The 19,276-nt window shown below is 49.8% G+C and overlaps 1 protein-coding gene across 10 annotated transcripts in view; it reads right to left on the bottom strand.

Annotated features, from left to right (window-relative positions):
* MYO5A (myosin VA) overlaps positions 1-5,325 on the bottom strand; it is a 208,685-nt gene extending 203,360 nt beyond the window's left edge. For 6 of the 10 annotated variants that reach the window (XM_039912919.1, XM_039912921.1, XM_039912920.1 and 3 more), the window contains exon 1: positions 5,111-5,324. In XM_039912919.1, coding sequence (XP_039768853.1) covers positions 5,111-5,137 — 27 coding nt within the window. In that variant the 5' untranslated portion in view covers positions 5,138-5,324. Of the gene's footprint in view, positions 1-5,110 lie in introns of all 10 variants that reach the window. The other 4 variants (XM_029070243.2, XM_039912918.1, XM_039912917.1 and 1 more) reach the window with 2 other exon arrangements.
* Positions 5,326-19,276: the final 13,951 nt, after the last annotated feature.

Here is a 19,276-nt window from a genome sequence, read left to right as displayed (position 1 = left end):
ACTACCACGCTGATCCGAGCATTTACTTCCCGCCTTGACTACATCGGCCTCCTCATGGACCTCCTTCCCTCCTGTCTCTTCCCACTCCAGTCCATACTTTCACTCTGAAAAAAAATTCAAGTTCCTACTTCCCAGTTCCTCAAAAACCTTCAACGGTTGCCCATCCGTCTTGGCATCAACTCCTTACCACTAGTTTTAAGGCACTAAATCAGCTCTCTCTCTCCTACCTTACCTGCTGATCTCCCGCTACAATCCAATCCACACACAACCACTCCTCTAACGCCAGCCTAATCACTGTACCTCAATCTCCTCTATCCTACCACCAACCTCTTGTCAATATCCTCCCTCAGGCCTGGAACTTCCTCCCCTTTCATATCTCCCAGGTCGCCACTTGAGAGGAGCACCGTGGCCTAGCGGAAAGAGCGCAGGCCTGGGAGTCAGAAGCCTTGAGTACCAATCCTGGCTCTGCCACTTGCCTGCTGTGTGACCTTGGGCAAGTTAAATTCTCTGTGTGTCAGCATCCTCAACCGTAAAATGGACTGTCAATCCCTGTTCCCCTCTGCTTTAACTGAGAACCCAATGAGGGGCAGGGACTGTGTCCAACGTGATAAACTTGAATCTACCCCAGTTCTTAGAATGGTAAGTACCTAACAAATACCATAATTATTATAATTATCTCCACCTTCAAAACCCTCCTAAAATCACATATTCTCCAAGCAGCCTTCCTGAACCAAGCATTGATTTCCTCTCTCTGTCTTCCCCTCTGCGTCAACTTCACACTTGGCTGTGTACCCCTCAAACTCTTTGACATTCAGCCCAGCCCCACGGCACTTATACGCTAGTTTCCCTATCTGTAATTTCTTTAAATATCCACCACCCCTCATGGACTGTAAACTCCGTGTGGGCAGGGAATCATGTTACCAATGCTATAGAATCGAACTTCCCTAAATGTCCAGTACAGTGATCGGAACATAGCAGGTGCTCAATAAATACCATTTATTAGTCAATCGATCGATGGCATTTGAGCACTTACTGTGTGCACAGCACTGTACTAAGCGCTTGGGAGAGTACAGAACAACAGAGTTGACAGACACAGGCCCTGCTCACAACGAGTTTACATCCTTCCAGGCTCAGTGGAAAGAACACGGGCTTGGGAGTCCAGGGAAGTGGGTTCTAATCCTGCCTCTGCCACTTGTCTTGGGCAAGTCACTTCTCTGTGCCTCACTTACCTCATCTGTAAAATGGGGATTAAACGCGTGAGCCCCATGTGGGACAACCTGTTTACCTTGAATTTACCCCAGCGCTTAGAACAGGGGGGCACATAGGAAGCGCTTAACAAATACCATCATCATTATTATTATCTTCTAAGAGGAGTATCTCCACTTTGACGGTCCCATCTCAGGTAAATGGTCAACAGTGTCCTAATTCCATGCAGCTCACCCTTTCTGCCAATGAAAACCACTTCCCAAACTGGCCCCTACTCACTCAATCCTCATTCCTGAACTTTAGGCTCAAGGAACACCTGAAAATTGGTCAACTTCTGGTGGCAAATAAAGGAATCTGACGAGCCAAGGCCCCCCACCCCCCCGCACTTTCCCTGGAGATCTGTCAACCCAACCCTAACCAGGTCGGGAATGGCCGAAGGGCCCTCCCAGGGTCCAACGAACGGGACCAACGGCTTACGGAAACGCTGGAGAATCCCAAACGACCTCTGAGTGACTCTGGGCAAGTCGCTTAAATTCTCCGTGCCTCGGGCACCTCATCTGTACGATGGGGATTAAGCCCGTGAGCCCCACGTGGGACAACCTGATTACCTTGCATTCATTCAGTCCATCGTATTTACGGAGCGCTTACTGTGTGCAGAGCTATCCTAGTGCTTAGAAGAGTGTTTGGCACAAAGGAAGCACTTAAGAATAATAATTATAATGATGGCATTTGTTAAGTGCTTACCAAGTGCCAAGCACGGCTGTAAGCGCTGGGGAGGATACAAGGTGATCAGGGGGAGGATACAAGGTGATCAGGTTGTTCCACGTGGGGCTCAAAGTCTTCGTGCCCATTTTCCAGAGGAGGTAACTGAGGCCCAGAGAATTTAGGTGACTTGCCCAAAGTCACACAGCGGACCAGCGGCGGAGCCGGGATTTGAACCTCCAACTTCAGACTCCCCAGCCCAGGCTCTTCCCACTGAGCCATGCTGCCCATCATAGAGAAGCAGCATGGTTCAGTGGAAAGAGCCAGGCTTAGGAGTCAGAGGTCATGGGTTCTAATCCCGGCTCCGCCACCTGTCAGCTGTGTGACTTTGGGCAAGTCACTTCACTTCTCGGTGCCTCAGCTATCTCATCTGGAAAATGGGGATGAAGACTGGGAGTCTCACATGGGACAACCCGATTACCCTGTATCTACCCCAGAGCTCAGAACAATGTTCAGCATATAGTAAGGGCTTAACAAATACCAACATTATTATTACGATGATGATGGTATGATGAAAACCTTGCAAGGAGAAGGTGCAGCCCAAAAAGTCATCATGCCCTAAGAGAAGGAAGATGATTCATCCATCCCAACCTGGATGATTGTTTTCTTTTCTGCTTGGGATTTTTATTGGGGGGGAGGGGAGGATGTAACAGACTGTCACAGTGCAGAGGGCAGGGTGCCACCCCCTGCTGGGGCCCGAGCCCTCTGTCGGGGACCATCGGGGCCTAAGGGCCGGCGGCGCTGCCCTTTCGCCTTTCCTGGGGCAGTTTTTCGGCGGGTCCGCGGCATCTTCGGTCTACATCTCCTTGATTCTGTTTATCTCGATGATGTGGTCTTGTTTTGTTTTGTTCTCTTTCGCTTTGCTGTATCCCCCCGTTAGACTCTGGGTCCGTCATTGGGCAGGGATTGTCTCTCTGTTGCCGTATTGTCCACTCCAAGCTCTCAGTCCAGTGCTCTGCACATGGTAAGCGCTCAATAAATCCTCCTGAATGAATGAATACATCTCCTGGATTCTATTTATCTTGATGATGGGGCCTTGTTTTGTTTTCTTCCCTTTCGCTTCACTGTCTCCCCACGTTTAGACTCTGGGCTCATCATTGGGCAGGGATTGTCTCTCTCTGTTGCCCAGTTGTCTGTTCCAAGCGTTCAGTACAATGCTCTGCACATAGTAAGTGCTCAATCAATGCTCTTGAATGAATGAATACATCTCCTTGATTCTATTTATCTTGATGATGTGGTCTTGTTTTGTTTACTTCCTTTTCGCTCTGCTGTCTGCCTCCCCCTGTTTAGACTCTGGGCCCGTCACTGGGCAGGGATTGTCTCTCTCTGTTGCCATACTGTCCATTCCATGCGCTCAGTGCAGTGCTCTGCACATAGTAAGCGCTTCATCAATACGAATGAATGAATACATCTCCTTGATTCTATTTATCTTGATGATGTGCTTATTTTGTTCCCTTTTGCTTCGCTGTCTGTCTCCCCCCGTTTAGACTCTGGGCCCTTCATTGGGCAGGGATGGTCTCTCTGTTCCCCAGTTGCCTGTTCCAAGCTCTCAGGCCAGTACTCTGCACATAGTAAGCTCTCAATAAATACGACTGAATGAATACATCTCCTCGATTCTATTTATCTTGATGATGTGGTATTGTTTTGTTCCCTTTCGCTTCACTGTCTCCCCCGGTTCAGACTCTGGGCTCTTCAGTGGACAGGGATGGTCTCTCTCTCTCTCTTGCCCAGTTGTCTGTTCCAAGCGCTCAGTGCAGTGCTCTGCACATAGTAAGCGCTCAATAAATACGATTGAATGAATGAATACATCTCCTCGATTCTATTTATCTTGATGATGTGGTCTTGTTTTGTTCCCTTTCGCTTCGTTGGCTGTCTCCCCCCTTTTAGACTCGGGGTCCTGCATTGGGCAGGGATGGTCTCTCTTTGTTGCCCAGCTGTCTGTTCTAAGTGCTCAGTCCAGTGCTCTGCACATAGTAAGCGCTCAATAAATACGACTGAATGAATGAATACATCTCCTGGATTCTATTTATCTTGATGATGAGGTCTTGTTTTGTTCCCTTTTGCTTCGCTATCTGTCCCCCCCCATTTAGACTCCAGGCCCTTCACTGGGCAGGGATGGTCTCTCTCTGTTGCCCAGCTGTCTGTTCTAAGCGCTCAGTCCAGTGCTCTGCACATAGTAAGCGCTCAATAAATACGATTGAATGAATGAATACATCTCCTGGATTCTATTAATCTTGATGATGTGGTCTTGTTTTGTTCCCTTTTGCTTCGCTATCTGTCCCCCCCCATTTAGACTCCAGGCCCTTCACTGGGCAGGGATGGTCTCTCTCTGTTGCCCAGCTGTCTGTTCTAAGCGCTCAGTCCAGTGCTCTGCACATAGTAAGCGCTCAATAAATACGATTGAATGAATGAATACATCTCCTGGATTCTATTAATCTTGATGATGTGGTCTTGTTTTGTTCCCTTTTGCTTCGCTATCTGTCTCCCCCTGTTTAGACTCTGGGCCCTTCACTGGGCAGGGATGGTCTCTCTCTGTTGCCCAGCTGTCTATTCTGAGCGCTCAGTCCAGTGTTCTGCCCCTAGTAAGTGCTCAATAAATCCTACTGAATGAATACATCTCCTGGATTCTGTTTATCCTGAGGCTGTGGTCTTGTTTTATTTTCTTCCCTTTGGCTGTGCTGCCTGCCTCCCCCCGGTTTGGCCCGTGAGCCCGTCGCTGGGCCGGGTTGGTCCCTCTCTGCTGCCCAGCTGTCCATTCCGAGCACTCATTGCAGTGCTCTGCACATGGTAAGCGCTCAATAAATCCTCCTGAATGAATGAATACACCTCCCGGATTCTATTTATCCTGATGCTGTGGTCTCGTTTTGTTCCCTTTCGCTCTGCTTGTCTGCCTCCCCCCGTTTGGCCCGTGGGCCCGTGGCTGGGCCGGGCTGGTCCCTCTGTCGCCCAGCCGTCCGTTCCGAGCGCTCAGTGCAGCGCTCTCTGCACCTAATGGGCGCTCAGTCCTTACGACTGAATGAAGGAAGAAAGGAAGGAATCTTCCCGGCCCCGGCGGGGGGAGGGTTTGCGGGGAGGCGGGCTGAGGACCGACCGCGGCCTTCCCTTCCCTTCCCTTCCCTTCCCGGGGAGCCGGGCCCGTTACCTTGGTGTAGAGCTCGGACGCTGCCATGGTGCTGCCCGTCGCTGCCGCTCCTCCTTCTCCTCGGCCGCCTCCTCGTCGTCGTCCTTCTTCTCCTCAGCAGCCTCGGCTTGGGCGGGCTGCGCCTCTGCAGAGGCCGAGCGCTGGTCGGGCCGCCGCGGCCAGGGAGGGGGGCTGCGGAGGAGAGTGAAGGGGAGGGTGCGGGGGAGAGTGAAGGGGAGGGTGCGGGGGAGAGTGATGGGGAGGGTGCGGGCTCAGGCGGCGGGGATGGGGTTGGGGCTGGGACCGGCCATCGTCCCCGCCCGCCGCTGCCGCCGCCGCCGAGGAGGAGCCCGAGCCGCCGCCGCCGCCTTCTTCTTCTTCTTCTCCTCCTCCTCCTCCTCCTCCTCCTCCTCCTCCTCCTCCTCCGCCCTGTGCATTGTGGGAGCGGCGGCCGCTCTGAGGAGAAGGACGACGACGACGACGAGGAGGAGGAGGACGAGTGGCGGGGTCAGGCCGCCTGCCAACGGCCGCCGCCGGGCCCCGAGCCCAGCGTCCGGACCCCCCCGCCAGGCCGCCCCTTCCCCGCCCGGCCACGGTGGGCGAGGGCCTCGGGGAAAGCCCCCTCCGGGAGCCCCCCTCACACCACAACCCCAAAGGAGAGGAGCGCCTAGGGCAGTGCTGGGCGCACACTCAGCGCCCAACTGATGCCGTCGCCACCATTAGTATCACTGCGGTGGTCGTTGAGCGGGGACGCGCTCTCTCTGTGTGGCCGAATTGGCCGTTCCAAGTGCTTGGCACCCAGTGAGCGCCTAACAGATTCCATCGCCATTTTGGTTGGGCGGGGATGGTCTCTCTCTGTGGCCGAGTTGGCCATTCCAACCGCTTAGTACCATGCTCGGCGCACAGTGAGCACCTGACGAATGCCATCGCCATCGTTATTATTGCGGGGGACGTTGAGCGGGACGGTCTCGGTGCGGCCGAATTGGCCATTCCAAGTGCTTGGCACCCAGTGAGCGCCTAACAGATGCCATCGCCATTTTGGTTGGGCGGGGATGGTCTCTCTCTCTGGACAAATAGGCCATTCCAACAGCTTAGTACAGTCCTTGGCGCACAGTGAGCACCTGACGAATGCCATCGCCATCGTTATTACTGCGGTGGACGTTGAGCGGAGATGGTCTCTCTCTGTGGCCAAATTGGCCATTCCAACCACTTAGTACAGTGCTTGGCACCCAGTGAGCGCCTAACAGATGCCATCGCCATTTTGGTTGGGCGGGGATGGCCTCTCTGTGGCCGAATTGGCCATTCCAACCGCTTAATACAGTGCTCGGCGCACAGTGAGCGCCTAACAAATACCATCGCCACCATTATTAGTATTATTGCGGTGGTCGTTGAGCGGGGATGGTCTCTCTCTGTGGCCGAATTGGCCATTCCAACCACTTAGTACAGTGCTTGGAGCCCAGTGAGCAACTAACATGCAGTCGCCATTTTGGTTAGGCAGGGATGGTCTCTCTCTGTGGCCGAGTTGGCCATTCCAACCGCTTAGTACAGTGCTTGGCACCCAGTGAGCGCCTAACGAATGCCATCGCCATCATTATTATTGCGGTGGTCGTTGAGCGGGGATGGACTCTCTCTGTGTGGCCGAATTGGCCAGTCCAAGCGCTTAGTACTGTGTTTGGCACGCAGTAAGCGCCTAACAAATGCCATCGCCATCATTAGTATTATTGCAGTGGCCTTTGAGCGGGGATGGTCTCTCTCTCTCTGGGCTGAGTTGGCCATTCCAAGCGCTTAGTGCAGTCCTTGGCACATAGTAAGCGCCTAACAAATGCCATCGCCATCATTGTTATTGCGGTGGTCGTTGAGCGGGGTGGACTCTGTGGCTGAATTGGCCATTCCAACCGCTTAGTACCATGCTTGGCACCCAGTGAGTGCCTAACAAATGCCATTGCCATTTTGGTTGGGCGGGGATGGTCTCTCTGTGTGGCCGAATTGGCCATTCCAAGCGCTTAGTACAGCACTTGGCGCACAGTGAGCGCCTAACATGCCATCGCCATTATTATTATTATTGCGGTGGTTGTTGGGCAGTGATTTTCTTTCTCTGTGGCCACATTGGCCATTCCAAGCGCTTAGTACAGTGCTTGGCAGGCAGTAAGCGCCTAACACTTGACATCGTCATTATTATTATTGCGGTGTTTGTTGGGTGGGGATGGTCTCTCTCTGTGGCCAAATTGGCCATTCCAAGCGCTTAGTACAGTGCTTGGCGCACAGTAAGCGCTTAACAAATGCCATTGTTATTATTATTATTGTGGTGTTTGTTGGGCGGGGATTGTCTCTGTTGCCGAATTGTCCATTCCAAGTGCTTAGTACAGTGCTCTGCGCATGGTGAGCACTCACTAATAATGATGATGATGGTATTTGTTAGGTGCTATGTGCCAAGTACTGTTCTAAACACCGGGGTAGAGACAAGGTAATCAGGTTGTCCCACGTGGGCCTCACAGTCTTAATCCCGATTTTACAGATGAGGTCACTGAGGCACCGAGAAGTGAAATGACTTGCCCAAAGTCACACAGCTGATAAGTGGGAGAGCCGGGATTAGAACCCACTCAAATGGATACGACTGTATGAGTGAATGTTGGTTTGGTTTTGTTCTGTTCTGCTTTGCTGTCCGTCCCCCCCGTTTAGACTTTGAGCCCGTTATTGGGCGGGGATTGTCTCTCTCTGTTGCCGAATTGGCCATTCCAAGCGCTTAGTCCAGTGCCCTGCACACAGCGCTCAATCAATACGATTGAATGAATGAATGTTTGCTAAGCGCTTACTGCGTGCCAGCCGCTGTGCTAAGTGCTGGGGTAGATACGAGTCAATCAGGTTGGACACGGTCCCTGTCCCACACGGGGCTCACGGTCTTGGAGGGAGCCGAGGCACAGAGAAGTGAAGTGACTTGTCTAAGGTCACTTGCCTAAGGAGAGTAGAGTGGGGCTGCAGTGGCCTCGAGTAGGAAATGGGGTCCGTGAGAATCCGAGAGAAGGGGAGAGAAAAGGGGAAACAAAAAAACCTCCTCCGCTCAACTCCCCACCCTCATCTCCGGGCCAACCAAGGCGTGGAAAAGGACAGTGGGGCAGCAGAAGGCCCCTGCCCCTCATCCCGCCCCCGCTGCTTTCCTCACCTTACCCCCACATTTATTTTCAAAACCCTCCGCACCTTCCCCGCTCCCCCCCGCCGCATCCCCTTCCACCTTCCCGACCCCCAGCCGGACCTTGACAGCCACCATCTCCGCCACCCTCTCACCGTGGCCTTGAATCACCATCCCGGGAAGGAGAAGGAATCGGCCGAGGAGCGACTCCGACTCAACCCAAAGTAAGGAGCCTGGGAGAGGGAAGAAATCCTGCAGGCTGCAGGGCTCTATTCAGTCTCACTGGAGTAAAAATAGAGATTGTTCAACTGCGCACATCGATCGAATCCTGCCAGCAGAACCCATTTATGAAAGTGGACATTCAGTCCATCTCTGTGTTCACAGATCCAGTGCCCACCTCAGCGTGGTAGGCCACAAATGGCCTTCTTGGGACAGGTTCGGTCCAACCTAGGGAGCTGGAATTGAGGAACACACTTCCCATTTTTAATTCACCAGCTTCTTGGAAGTCTGCTAAAGGGAAGATGATGAGAATCATGGTACTTAAGTGCCCACTTTGTACCAGTGTTGTTCTAAGCACTGGGATAAATGCAGGATGATGGGGTTGGATGCACTCGTCGTCCCACCTGAGGCTCATAGTCCAAGAGATGGGGACAGCAGGTGTCGGCCCCATAGATGAGGAAACAGAAACCCAGAGAAATTAAGTGACTTCCCCAAATTCACCCAGCAGGAAATTAGCCAAGCCAGAATTAGAACCTCCAGGCCTGAGCTCTTTCCAATAGACCACACTGCTTCCCTAAAGTAAAAATAGTAGCCTTCCTGGTCCCTTACTTGCAGTGGAGAGGGTAGAAAGAGAAAGTTTTCCTTACGCATTAACGACCCATTAGAGTGTAAATTCCTCAGGGCAGGAATTGAGTGTGTCTCGGTTGCACTAATTTAGGTGCTTAGGGACATAAAATAGAAGTAAAAGGCCCGGGAGTCAGAAGGACCCGGGTTCGAATCCTGGCTCCGTCACTTGTCTGCTGAGTGACCTTGGGCCAGTCACTTAATTTCCCTGTGCCTCAATTACCTCCTCTGTCGATCGAGGATTAAGGATAAAAGATAAAGACTTGAGGATCTTTCATTCTAATGGGTTTCCAGTGCATATTCATAGTATTACTAGGTAGATCGTTCCCACCCAGGTCAAACCCTCAATCAACCCTTCATAAAATTGTGATTAAAATCAGCCCAGATTCAGGCACTCCAATATTTGGAATCAAATCATCTTCCCGGACTGTAAATACGATGGGGACGGGGACCATGTTTAATCCCCACCTGTGTGTTTTCCCCCAGTGCTTAGTACAGTGCTCTGCACGCACTGAAAACTTAATAAATACGATCACTACTGCCTTCTCCCTTTCACCCAAATACGAATGGCCCTTCCATTGGTCCAGTGGAAAGAGCACTGCCCTGGGAATTAGTAGACTCCAGTTCTAGTCCCAGCCCTCCCCGAAAGCGGCTAATGTGGCTGAAGACCACACCTCACGGGCACCTCACAGTGTGTTGCATTTCTGCCTGCCCCTGTGGGGACCCAACTGTTAGGATCAAGAGAGTGCTAGTCCTCTGGCTAGAGGAATCAATTCCTCTGGGCAGCTTCTTGGTTCTGAAGTCTCTAGACCGAGGCTCATCCGCTGTCCCCCTCGTTAGAGACTCCATCCGTCGATGAGTCTTTTTTCTGCTCCGAGTGAGCACGACTCCTTCGGTGGACCAGTGTCCGGCTGAAGTTGAAATGGATTTATACACACTTTAAAACACTGGGGCATGTTTATCATTTACCGGACCATGGGACAGAGGGTTGGGGGAGGATACATGGTACTGCTTTGAAGGATTGTCCCGGGAGACAAACATCTAATTGTCGGAATAAGTATCTGTAATGTGGAGTTGTTAGTGGTTCTTGCCTTTCCTGCTTTTCCTTTCCTTCCCCAAGACCTCCTTTTGGACAGATTGTCTCTAATTGATTTTACTTTAGGCATTCCCTAAAACCGACTGTAGAACTCTGCGATGTAGGCACAGATCGATTACTTTGATGTGGACAGTGGAGGTCCCTGGGATCACTTGACTTGTTTAAAATATTGAAAATAACGCGACTCGCCCCTCTGTGGCTATTTTCTGGGACTATCTGTTTTACGCCAGTGAAAGGAACTGGGATTAGTTAAAATGGAGTTGAGAAGAGAAGATCAAGGGGAAAGCTAATTATCATCCTTCAAGGATAGGAATCATTTTGGGGTGAACTAGGAGAAACGGGATTTTCCGAGCCCCCTCTGGGCGCAGTACTAAGAATTTGGGAGGAACAAAATAAGCAAGTAACTCATTTCCTGCCCACGCAGAATTTATAGAATTTACAGAATGGGAGAGACGGACCTGAAGGTATTTACAAGTAGAGTAATCAAAGGAAGTAATTGAATGTACAGTTGAATAGCATGTACACGCAAGTGCTCAGGATTGGTCTTCTTCAGCTCCGTTGAAGAATAGGATGGAGAGGAATGAGCTAAAATTGCAGAGAGAGGATGCAGGGAAAATTTTCCTGGCAGTGAGGATTGTGAGGATTGAACCCTGAAATGGGTTTAACTGGGGAAATGGTTAAACCCAGAAGCAGCGTGGCTCCCAGATAGAGCACGGGCCTGGGAGTCTGAAGGATTCTGGTTGCAATTCCAGCCCTGGCACTAGTCTGCTGTGTGACCTTGAGCAAGTCACTTAATTTCACGGCGCCTCAGTTACCTCATCTGTAAAATGGGCATTAAGACTGTGAGCCCCATGTGGGACAGGGACTGTGTCCAATCCGACTCTCTTGTATCTACCCCAGCGCTTAGTGCTGTGTCTGGCACAGGGTAAGCGCTTAACAAATACCATAAGAATTACGGAGATTTTACTCTCGGGATAGGAATGCTTATAGACTGTCTGGACTGAAGGCAAGGAGTTGGCCTTGTTGATGATTTCTATTGCCACAAGAAGCGGGCACTTGATCACAGGAAATTACAAGGCAACGTTAAAACATAGAAGCGGACTGAAGGGATCAAAAGGTCACTGAATTATCTGCCCCCTGGTAGCATCCTATATTTCTATGGGCTTCCTGGATTGAAAGTGATTTTGGCCGGCCTTCAGCTTGACCGGTCCCGGTTGAATTGGGACTAACTGATGGAGTCTCTCTCCCGTCTGGAATAGTCGGTCAGTCAGTGGTATTTATTGGGCATTTGCTGTGTGAAGAGCACAGTACTGAGTGCTTGGGAGAGTACAGTATAACAGTAAACAGACACGTTCGCTGCCCACAACGTTTACAGTCTAGAAAGGGAGACACACATTAATATAAATAAATTACAGATATGTACATATGTGCTGTGGGCCTAGGAGAGGCAAAGGGTGAATAATGGGAGCAAGTCAGGGCGATGCAGAAGGGAGTGGGAGAGGAGGAAAGGAGGGCATAGTCAGGGAAGACCTCGAAGAGGAGATGTGCCTTCAATAAGGCTTTGAAGCCAGGGAAAGTAATTGTCAGATAAGAGGAGGGAGGGCCTTCCAGGCCAGAGGCAGGTTGTGGGCGAGAGATCGGTGGCAAGATGGACGAGATGGAGGTACAGTGAGAAGGTTAGCATTAAAAGAGCGAAACGTGCGAGCTGGGCTGGAGTAGGAGAGGTCAAGGTGATTGAGTGCTTTAAGACCAGTGGTGAGGAGTTTCTCTTTGATGCGGGGGTGCATGGACAACCAGTGGAGGTTCTTGGGAAGAGCGGAAATGTGGCCTGAAGATTTTTGTAGAAAAACGAACCCGGGAGCAGAGTGAAGGATGGACTGGTGTGGGGAGAGCCAGCAGGCTGGGAGGTCAGCAAGGAGGCTGAAAGAATAATCAAGGCAGGGAAGGATAAGTGATTGGATTAACTTGGTAGCAGTTTGGATGGAGAGGTTAGGGCAGATTTTAGCAACGTCGCGAAGGTCGAACCAATAGGATTTAATGACGGATTGAATATGTGGGTTGAGGGAGAGGAGGAGTCGGGGATAACGCCAAGGTTACGGGCTTGTGAGACAGGAAGGATGGTGGTGCCATCTACAGTGATAGGAAAGTCAGGGGGAGGGCGGGGATCGGGTGGGAAGGTAAGGAATTCTGCTTTAGATATGTTAAGCTTGAGGGGACAGGAGGACACCCAAGTAAGAAATGTCTTGAAGGCAAGAGGAAATGTGAGACTGCAGAGAGGGAGAGAGATCAAGCCTGGAGATGTTGACTTGGGTATCATCCACATAGAGGTGATAGTTGAAGCCATGTGAGCCAATGAGTTCTCCAAGGGAGTGGTTGTAGATGGAGAACAGAAGGGGATCCAGAACTGAACTGAACTGTTCAAGGAGGCAGAGGAGGAGCCCGTGAAAGAGATTGAGAATGAACAGCCAGAGAGAGAGGGGAGGAGAACCAGAAGAGGACAGTGTCGGTGAAGGCGAGGTTGGATAGTGTTTCCAGGAGAAGGGGGTGATCCACAGTGTCAAAGGCAGGTGAGAGGTCAAGGATGATTAGGCTGGAGTAGAGGTTGTGGGAATTGGCAAGAAGGAGATCATCGGTGACCATTGAGAGGGCGGTTTCTGTGGAGCGAAGGGAACGGAAGTCAGATTGGAGGGGATCAAGGAGAAAATTGGAAGAGAGACAGTGGGTGTAGACAACTCATTCGAAGGAGTTTGGAGAGGAAAGGCAGAAGGAAGATGTACTTTCCCAAGCACATAGTACAGTGCTTTGTATACTGTAAGCTCTTAATAAATACGATTAAATGAATGAATGGATGACAATAACTGGAGGGAGCTGTGGGGTCAAGGGAGAGCATTTTTAATAGAGGGCATGGGCATGTTTGAAAGACGTGAGAAAGAAGCCATTGGAGAGCCGAACAGTTGAACATGGCAGTTAGGGAGGGAAGACAGGAGGGGGTAAGTATTTGGACAAGGTGCGACGGAATGGGGTCGGATGCGCAGGTGGAGAGGGTGGATTTTGAGAGGAGGCAGGAGATCTCCTCTGGGGGTACTGCTGGGAAAGATGGGAGAGTTAAAGGAGGGGTGGGAGCAGGGAAGGACTTTGGAGGGGCGGGGGAGATTATAGGGAGATCCCTCCCCATAGTGTCCCTTTTCTAAATAAAGTAGGTGGGCAGGTCGTTAGGGTGAAGGGATGGGGGATGGAAGGGAGGAAGGAGGAAGGAGTTAAACGTTTGGAAAAATTGGCGAAGGCGATGGGCATGGTGGGGGTTCCTAGGTTTCAGGATCAAGAACCTGCATGAAGGAATTGATCATCATGCTAGTGGACTGTGCAGTCACCTGTACTCTCCCTTCCCTGTTGTTTTTTTTTTTAATGATATTTGTTAAGCACTTACTATGTGCCAGGTACTGTACTAAGTGCTAAGTAGATACTGTACTGTACTAACCTAATTAGGTTGGACACGGTCTCTTTCCCATCTGGGGCTCACAGTCTTAATCCCCATTTTACAGATGAGGAAACTATAGCCCAGAGCAGTTGAATGAGTTGCCCAAGATCACGCAACAGGCAAGCGGTGGAACTGGGATTAGAACCCAGGTCCTTCTGACTCCCAGGCCCATCTCTCTCCACTAGGCCACACTGCTGTGTTCTACTCCCAGCTCTGCCATCTGTCCGCTGTGTGACCTCAGGCAAGTCACTTCACTTCTCTGTGCCTCAGTTCCCTCATCTGTAAAATGGGGATTAAGACGCTGAGCCCCATGGGGGACAGGGACTATGTCTGACCTGATTATCTTGTATCTACCTCAGTGCTTGGAACAGTGTTCGGCGCCTAGTAAACACTTGGGAGAGTACAATAGAATAAGTAGACATTATCTCTGTCTTAAATGAGCTTGGAGTGAAGCCGGGGAGGTGGACATTAAAATAAACTATGGGTCAGGGAAGCAGTCGAGGATAGTAATAATAATTGTGATACTTGTTGAGCGTTTTCTATGCAGTATGCTAAGCAGTGGAGTAGATAGAAGATAATCCAGTCAGACACAGTCCCCGTCCCAAATAGGGCTCGCGGGTCGGATGTGTAGCTAAGTGCAGAGGTGACGAGAGGGGGCAGGAAAATTGTTCGGGGAGATGAGGGATCAGTCAGCAAAAGGCTCTCTGAAGAAAGTGTGATTCTAATAAGACTTTAAAGATGGTGAGAGTAGTGGTCTGCCGGATATTCACGGGGAGGGAGTTCCAAGAAGGAGGGAGGGTGTGAACCAGGGTTCAACGGTGACAGATGAGAGTGAAGCGTAGTGAGTAGGTTACTATTATAGGAGTAAGGTGTGCAGGCTGGGTTGTACTGGGAAAGGAGTCAGGACAAGTATGGAGAAATGGGAAGAGAGTGCCTAAAAGCCAATGGCGAGTTGTTTCTGCTTGATGTGAGGTGGAAGAGCATCCGTCGGAGGATTTTGAAGAGCAGGGAGACGTGTAATTTAAAGGATGTGTCGTTTTGGTAAACGTGGCATATTAGGTATGCACTTGGATCTGTGACCTTTGGGCATTTGATATTCGTCCCGCCCTCAACTCCACAACGCTTACGTACAGGTCTGTAAATTATATATTACAGTTTAGTTATTTTAATGTCTGACTCCCCCTATAGACTGTAAGCTCGCAGGGAAAGTGTCTCCCAACTCTGATGCATTGTACTCTCCCAAGTGCTTGGGACAGTGCTCTGCACACAGTCAGTGCTCAGTAAACACTACTGGTGATTGATGATATGAATGTATATGAATCCATGTTTTCCACTAAAAGCATTTTTTAAAGGTATTTAGATGCTTACAGGAGATTCTGTGCTAAGCGCAGGAGTAGATACAAGAAAATCAGGTTGGACACAATTTATATCCCACATGGGTCTCGCAGTCTTAATCCCCATTTTACCGATGAGATAACGGAGATACAGAGATGTTAAGTGATTTGCCCAGAGTCACACAGCAGACAAGGGGCAGTAGAACCCGGGTAGGTCCCTCTGACTCCCAGGCCCCGCTCTATCCACTAGAGCATACTGCTTCTTCATATTGTTGTCGGAGACCTCTGTTTGACTGGATTTTCCATCATGGATTCCATCCATTATTTAGGACTCCGAATCTGGCAAATGAAAGAAGTAACAGCTGGCACAGAGCAATTTCAAATCATGCTGCAAGGCATTCAGCAGTCAATTCTGAGCTTCACAGGAAGGCTACGGGCTAAAAAGAGAAGAGTAGGAAAGGTTGTTTGGCAGGGAAATGAGTGCTGTAATTTTTGTATTGATCGGCCTGGTTCTTCAAAGGGAGACACGTTATTTACAAGGTCTGTTTGTGGAAGCTAGTAATTTTGTATGTTACATTTAGACCTGCAGTATACATTACTTAATGATTTAAAGGCTGGAGACTAATAATAATAATAATAATAATCATGGTATTTGTTAAGTGCTTACTCTGTGCTGGGGTAGATACAAGATAATCGGGGTGGACACAGACCGTGTCCCACATGGGGCTCATGTTCTTAATCTCCATTTTACAGATGAGGTAACTGAGATAAAGAGAAGCCAAGAGACTTGCCCAAGGTCATACAGCAGACATGTGGCAGAGGCAGGATCAGGGGAAGCAGCATGGCTCAGTGGAAAGAGCCTGGGCTTCGGAGTCAGAGGTCATGGGTTTGACTCCCGGCTCTGCCACTTGTCAACTGTGTGACTTGGACAAGTCACTTAACTTCTCTGTGCCTCAGTTACCTCATCTGTAAAATGGGGATTAACTGTGAGCCTCACGTGGGACAACCTGATTACCCTGTATCTACCCCAACTCTTAGAATAGTGCTTTGCACATAGTAAGCGCTTAACAAATACCAACATTATTAGAACCCACACCCTCTCACTAGGCTATGCTGCTCCCATTATAGCGCCATTCCCTTTAAATATCTATATTAACCAATTTCTACTGAAACGAATTATGCAACTACGAAATCCACAATAGCAAATGTAACCACCTCATGTATTTAATACGCTCCCTTTATTTTTACCACTAGAGTCTGCAGATCTTTGTAAATTTTTTTTGGCATTCCCCAGAGATAGAAATATTTCTCCTATTTTCCTAAAACCACATCAGTTCCACGTTCAGACCTCCTCCTTACCTGCTTTTTCTCCCACATACTTTCCCCCCGTAAGACTGTGTCGAGTCCCGACTGGCCAACTTCTTACTCAAGATTATATTAGAGGGTGCGTGTGATGGGGCCGCTGAGGAAATGATCACCACAACTTAGTCAGAAACTAGGTATTTTACCACAGAGCATGCAATCCACAGAAAATCAGAGATTCAGCTATAGCGACAAACACAACTGTACCCAACCCAACCCAGGCATAAAGTTTTCCTACCACGAGGCGATTACTTAATCTCGTCGGGTGTTCAGGTCCTTAACGAGCCGGACCGGCTAGGGCGTCCCCGGCCTTAGAGGTCCCTCGGCCCGGGCTCACTCCCCACCTTCCCTTTGGAGGACAACGAGCAGCAACACGAGTCTCGTTTCCCCCTCTCCTTAAACTATTCTTGTTGACCGTAACATCGAGCTTCTTCCGGGTATGCCCTAATCTATTACTATCAAACCGTTTGCTCACTTTTAGCATTTAGGGTTGACGGTGCAGTTTTCTTTCTCCTCCACTTTTCCTTTCTTCTCCTGATCTCTAAGTCGGGGGTCCCTCCACCTTGGCAGGATGTGATAAGCAGAAGATTGGGAGTCATGCCTGTGGAGAGAGTTAGTTTTGGAGGTAGATTAGGGGTCGAGTTAATGCTAAAAAGAGTTAGTCTCAAGAAGTGGGTCAAGTTAATGCCAGGCTTAGCCTATTTTCCTTCGGCCACAGCAGGAGCATGGCCCTGGCTCACTTTCAGTGTCTGGACTCCTAGTAGCCCCGTGGGAAAGTAAAAGCCTGACGTCCCTTACGTAGAGGCAAACAACAGAGTATTAGGCGAATCGATAGCCATAAAAATACAAAGGATAAAACAATACACATTATTATTTGGCCTTCGCTTAGAGCCTATCTACCCGTCTGGTTTCCATCACAGGAAGTGATATGCTGAAGGGCATTAGGTTTAACATGCTCTTCATTCAAGGTGCCAACTGCACTGGTCAACTGTCCTCTCCCCAGTAGAGACCTCTTGTCTCTTGACTCCCTGCACTGATCCCAGGCCATCATGACCCATTTGGACCTCCAATTCAACCTCTCCTCTTTGAATGCACAAAATCTAGGCCCAGAATTTCACCCTCTTCCACCAAACTCAACTCCCTCACCCCGTCCCTACGTCAACCTTGCACCTCCAACTCCTAGCCCCTGATTACCTCCACAGTACAGTTCCTTCATTAGCGGAGGAACTCATGTAGCAGATCCGTTGGTAAAAATCCGTGGACCAGGCCAACCTCATCCACAATTCTGCCCTCTCTTCTGCTCAGCAACAGTATTTCTCCTCCCTTGTTGATTCCCACGCTCAGTGCCTGTACCAAATACTCCAGATTTTCAACTCCCTCCTTAAATCCTCAGCGCCCCCACCTCCCCACTCTTTTGCCCCTGGTGATCTGGCCAACTTCCTCGAAACTATCAAGCATGAACTCTCCCACAGCTCCCCCTCACTTCCTCAGCTACCACTTACCCCACTCTCAAGCCTTCAATCCACTCTCTCAGCCTTCCTGGCCATCTCTCAAGAGATTATCTCCACCTCCTTTTGAAATGTACCCCCTTCCCCTGTGCCTTCCACCCTATCTTTTTGTCAAAACGTTTGCTCTCTTGTATTTTTCCCTTTCTGATCACCATCTCTAACCACTCACTCTCTGATGGTTCCTTCCCCTCTGCTTTCAAATAAGCTCTCATGCCTCCTTCCCTTGAAAAAACACTCTCATTTCCACTGCACCATCCAGTTGTCTCCCTCCTACCATTTCTCTCCAAAGTCGTTTACCCCCCATGCCTTCCACCCTATCTTTTTGTCAAAACGTTTGCTCTCTTGTATTTTTCCCTTTCTGATCACCATCTCTAACCACTCACTCTCTGATGGTTCCTTCCCCTCTGCTTTCAAATAAGCTCTCATGCCTCCTTCCCTTGAAAAAACACTCTCATTTCCACTGCACCATCCAGTTGTCTCCCTCCTACCATTTCTCTCCAAAGTCGTTTACCCCCCTACCCTCGCTTCTTCCCCTCCATCTCCCTCCTTTACAGTTTGGTTTCTGCTCCCCCTACGCGACTGAAACTGCTCTCCCCAAGGTCGCCGAGTGCCTCCTCATCAAAACTAACAGACTCTATTCTCTCCTAATCCTCTCTGATCTCTCAGCTGCTTTTGACACTGTGGCTCATCCCCTTCTCCTAGAAACACTATAACATTGGTTTCTCTGATACAGTTCTGTCCTAGTTCTTTTCCTATCTCACCGTTCTCTACTTTTCAGTCTCTCCATCCAAAATGACCAGCAAACACTTCTCATAGTGCCTCTCCAGTCCGTATGCCACACTGCTCCTTTTTCTAGAACATCATTCTGTGCACACCTCCCCTCTCCAATGGTTGCTCATCCCTTTCCTCATCAAGCTGAAACTCCTGACTGCTGATTTTAAGACACTCAGTTAGCTCTTTCTCACCTACTTAGATTCACATCCCTCCCAGTACACCCCCAACCCACACACTTTGCTCCTCTCAAGCCAATGTACTCATTGTGCCGCACTCTCATCTCTCACCATTGACTCCTTGCTCAAGTCTCCCTTCTGCCTGGGACTCCCATCTCCTTCACACCTGGCGGACCATTACTTGCCTCATCTTCAAGGCCTTTCTCAAATCGCATCTCCCAAGGGAGGCCATCTGAGATTAATATCAATTAATCAATCAATGGTATTCATTGAGCACTTACTCTGTGCAGAGCACTGTTCTAAGCACTTGGGAGAGTACAGTAGAATTAGCAGACACATTTCCCTGCCCATAATGACCTTACACTCTCATCCTCTTATCTTGTTTACTCCCCCCCTTGCCACTCAGTACTTCCATGTCACTTAAGTATATGGGTAGTTGGCCCTCCGCCACCTTCCCTAACACTTGTGTTCATATCTTTATTTTCTATT

This window comes from Ornithorhynchus anatinus, chromosome 8 (genome assembly GCF_004115215.2).
Source record: "Ornithorhynchus anatinus isolate Pmale09 chromosome 8, mOrnAna1.pri.v4, whole genome shotgun sequence".
Taxonomy (NCBI): domain Eukaryota; kingdom Metazoa; phylum Chordata; class Mammalia; order Monotremata; family Ornithorhynchidae; genus Ornithorhynchus; species Ornithorhynchus anatinus.
The sequence above is the reverse complement of the archived record's forward strand: the minus strand, read 5'-3'. Positions and strand labels throughout refer to the sequence as shown.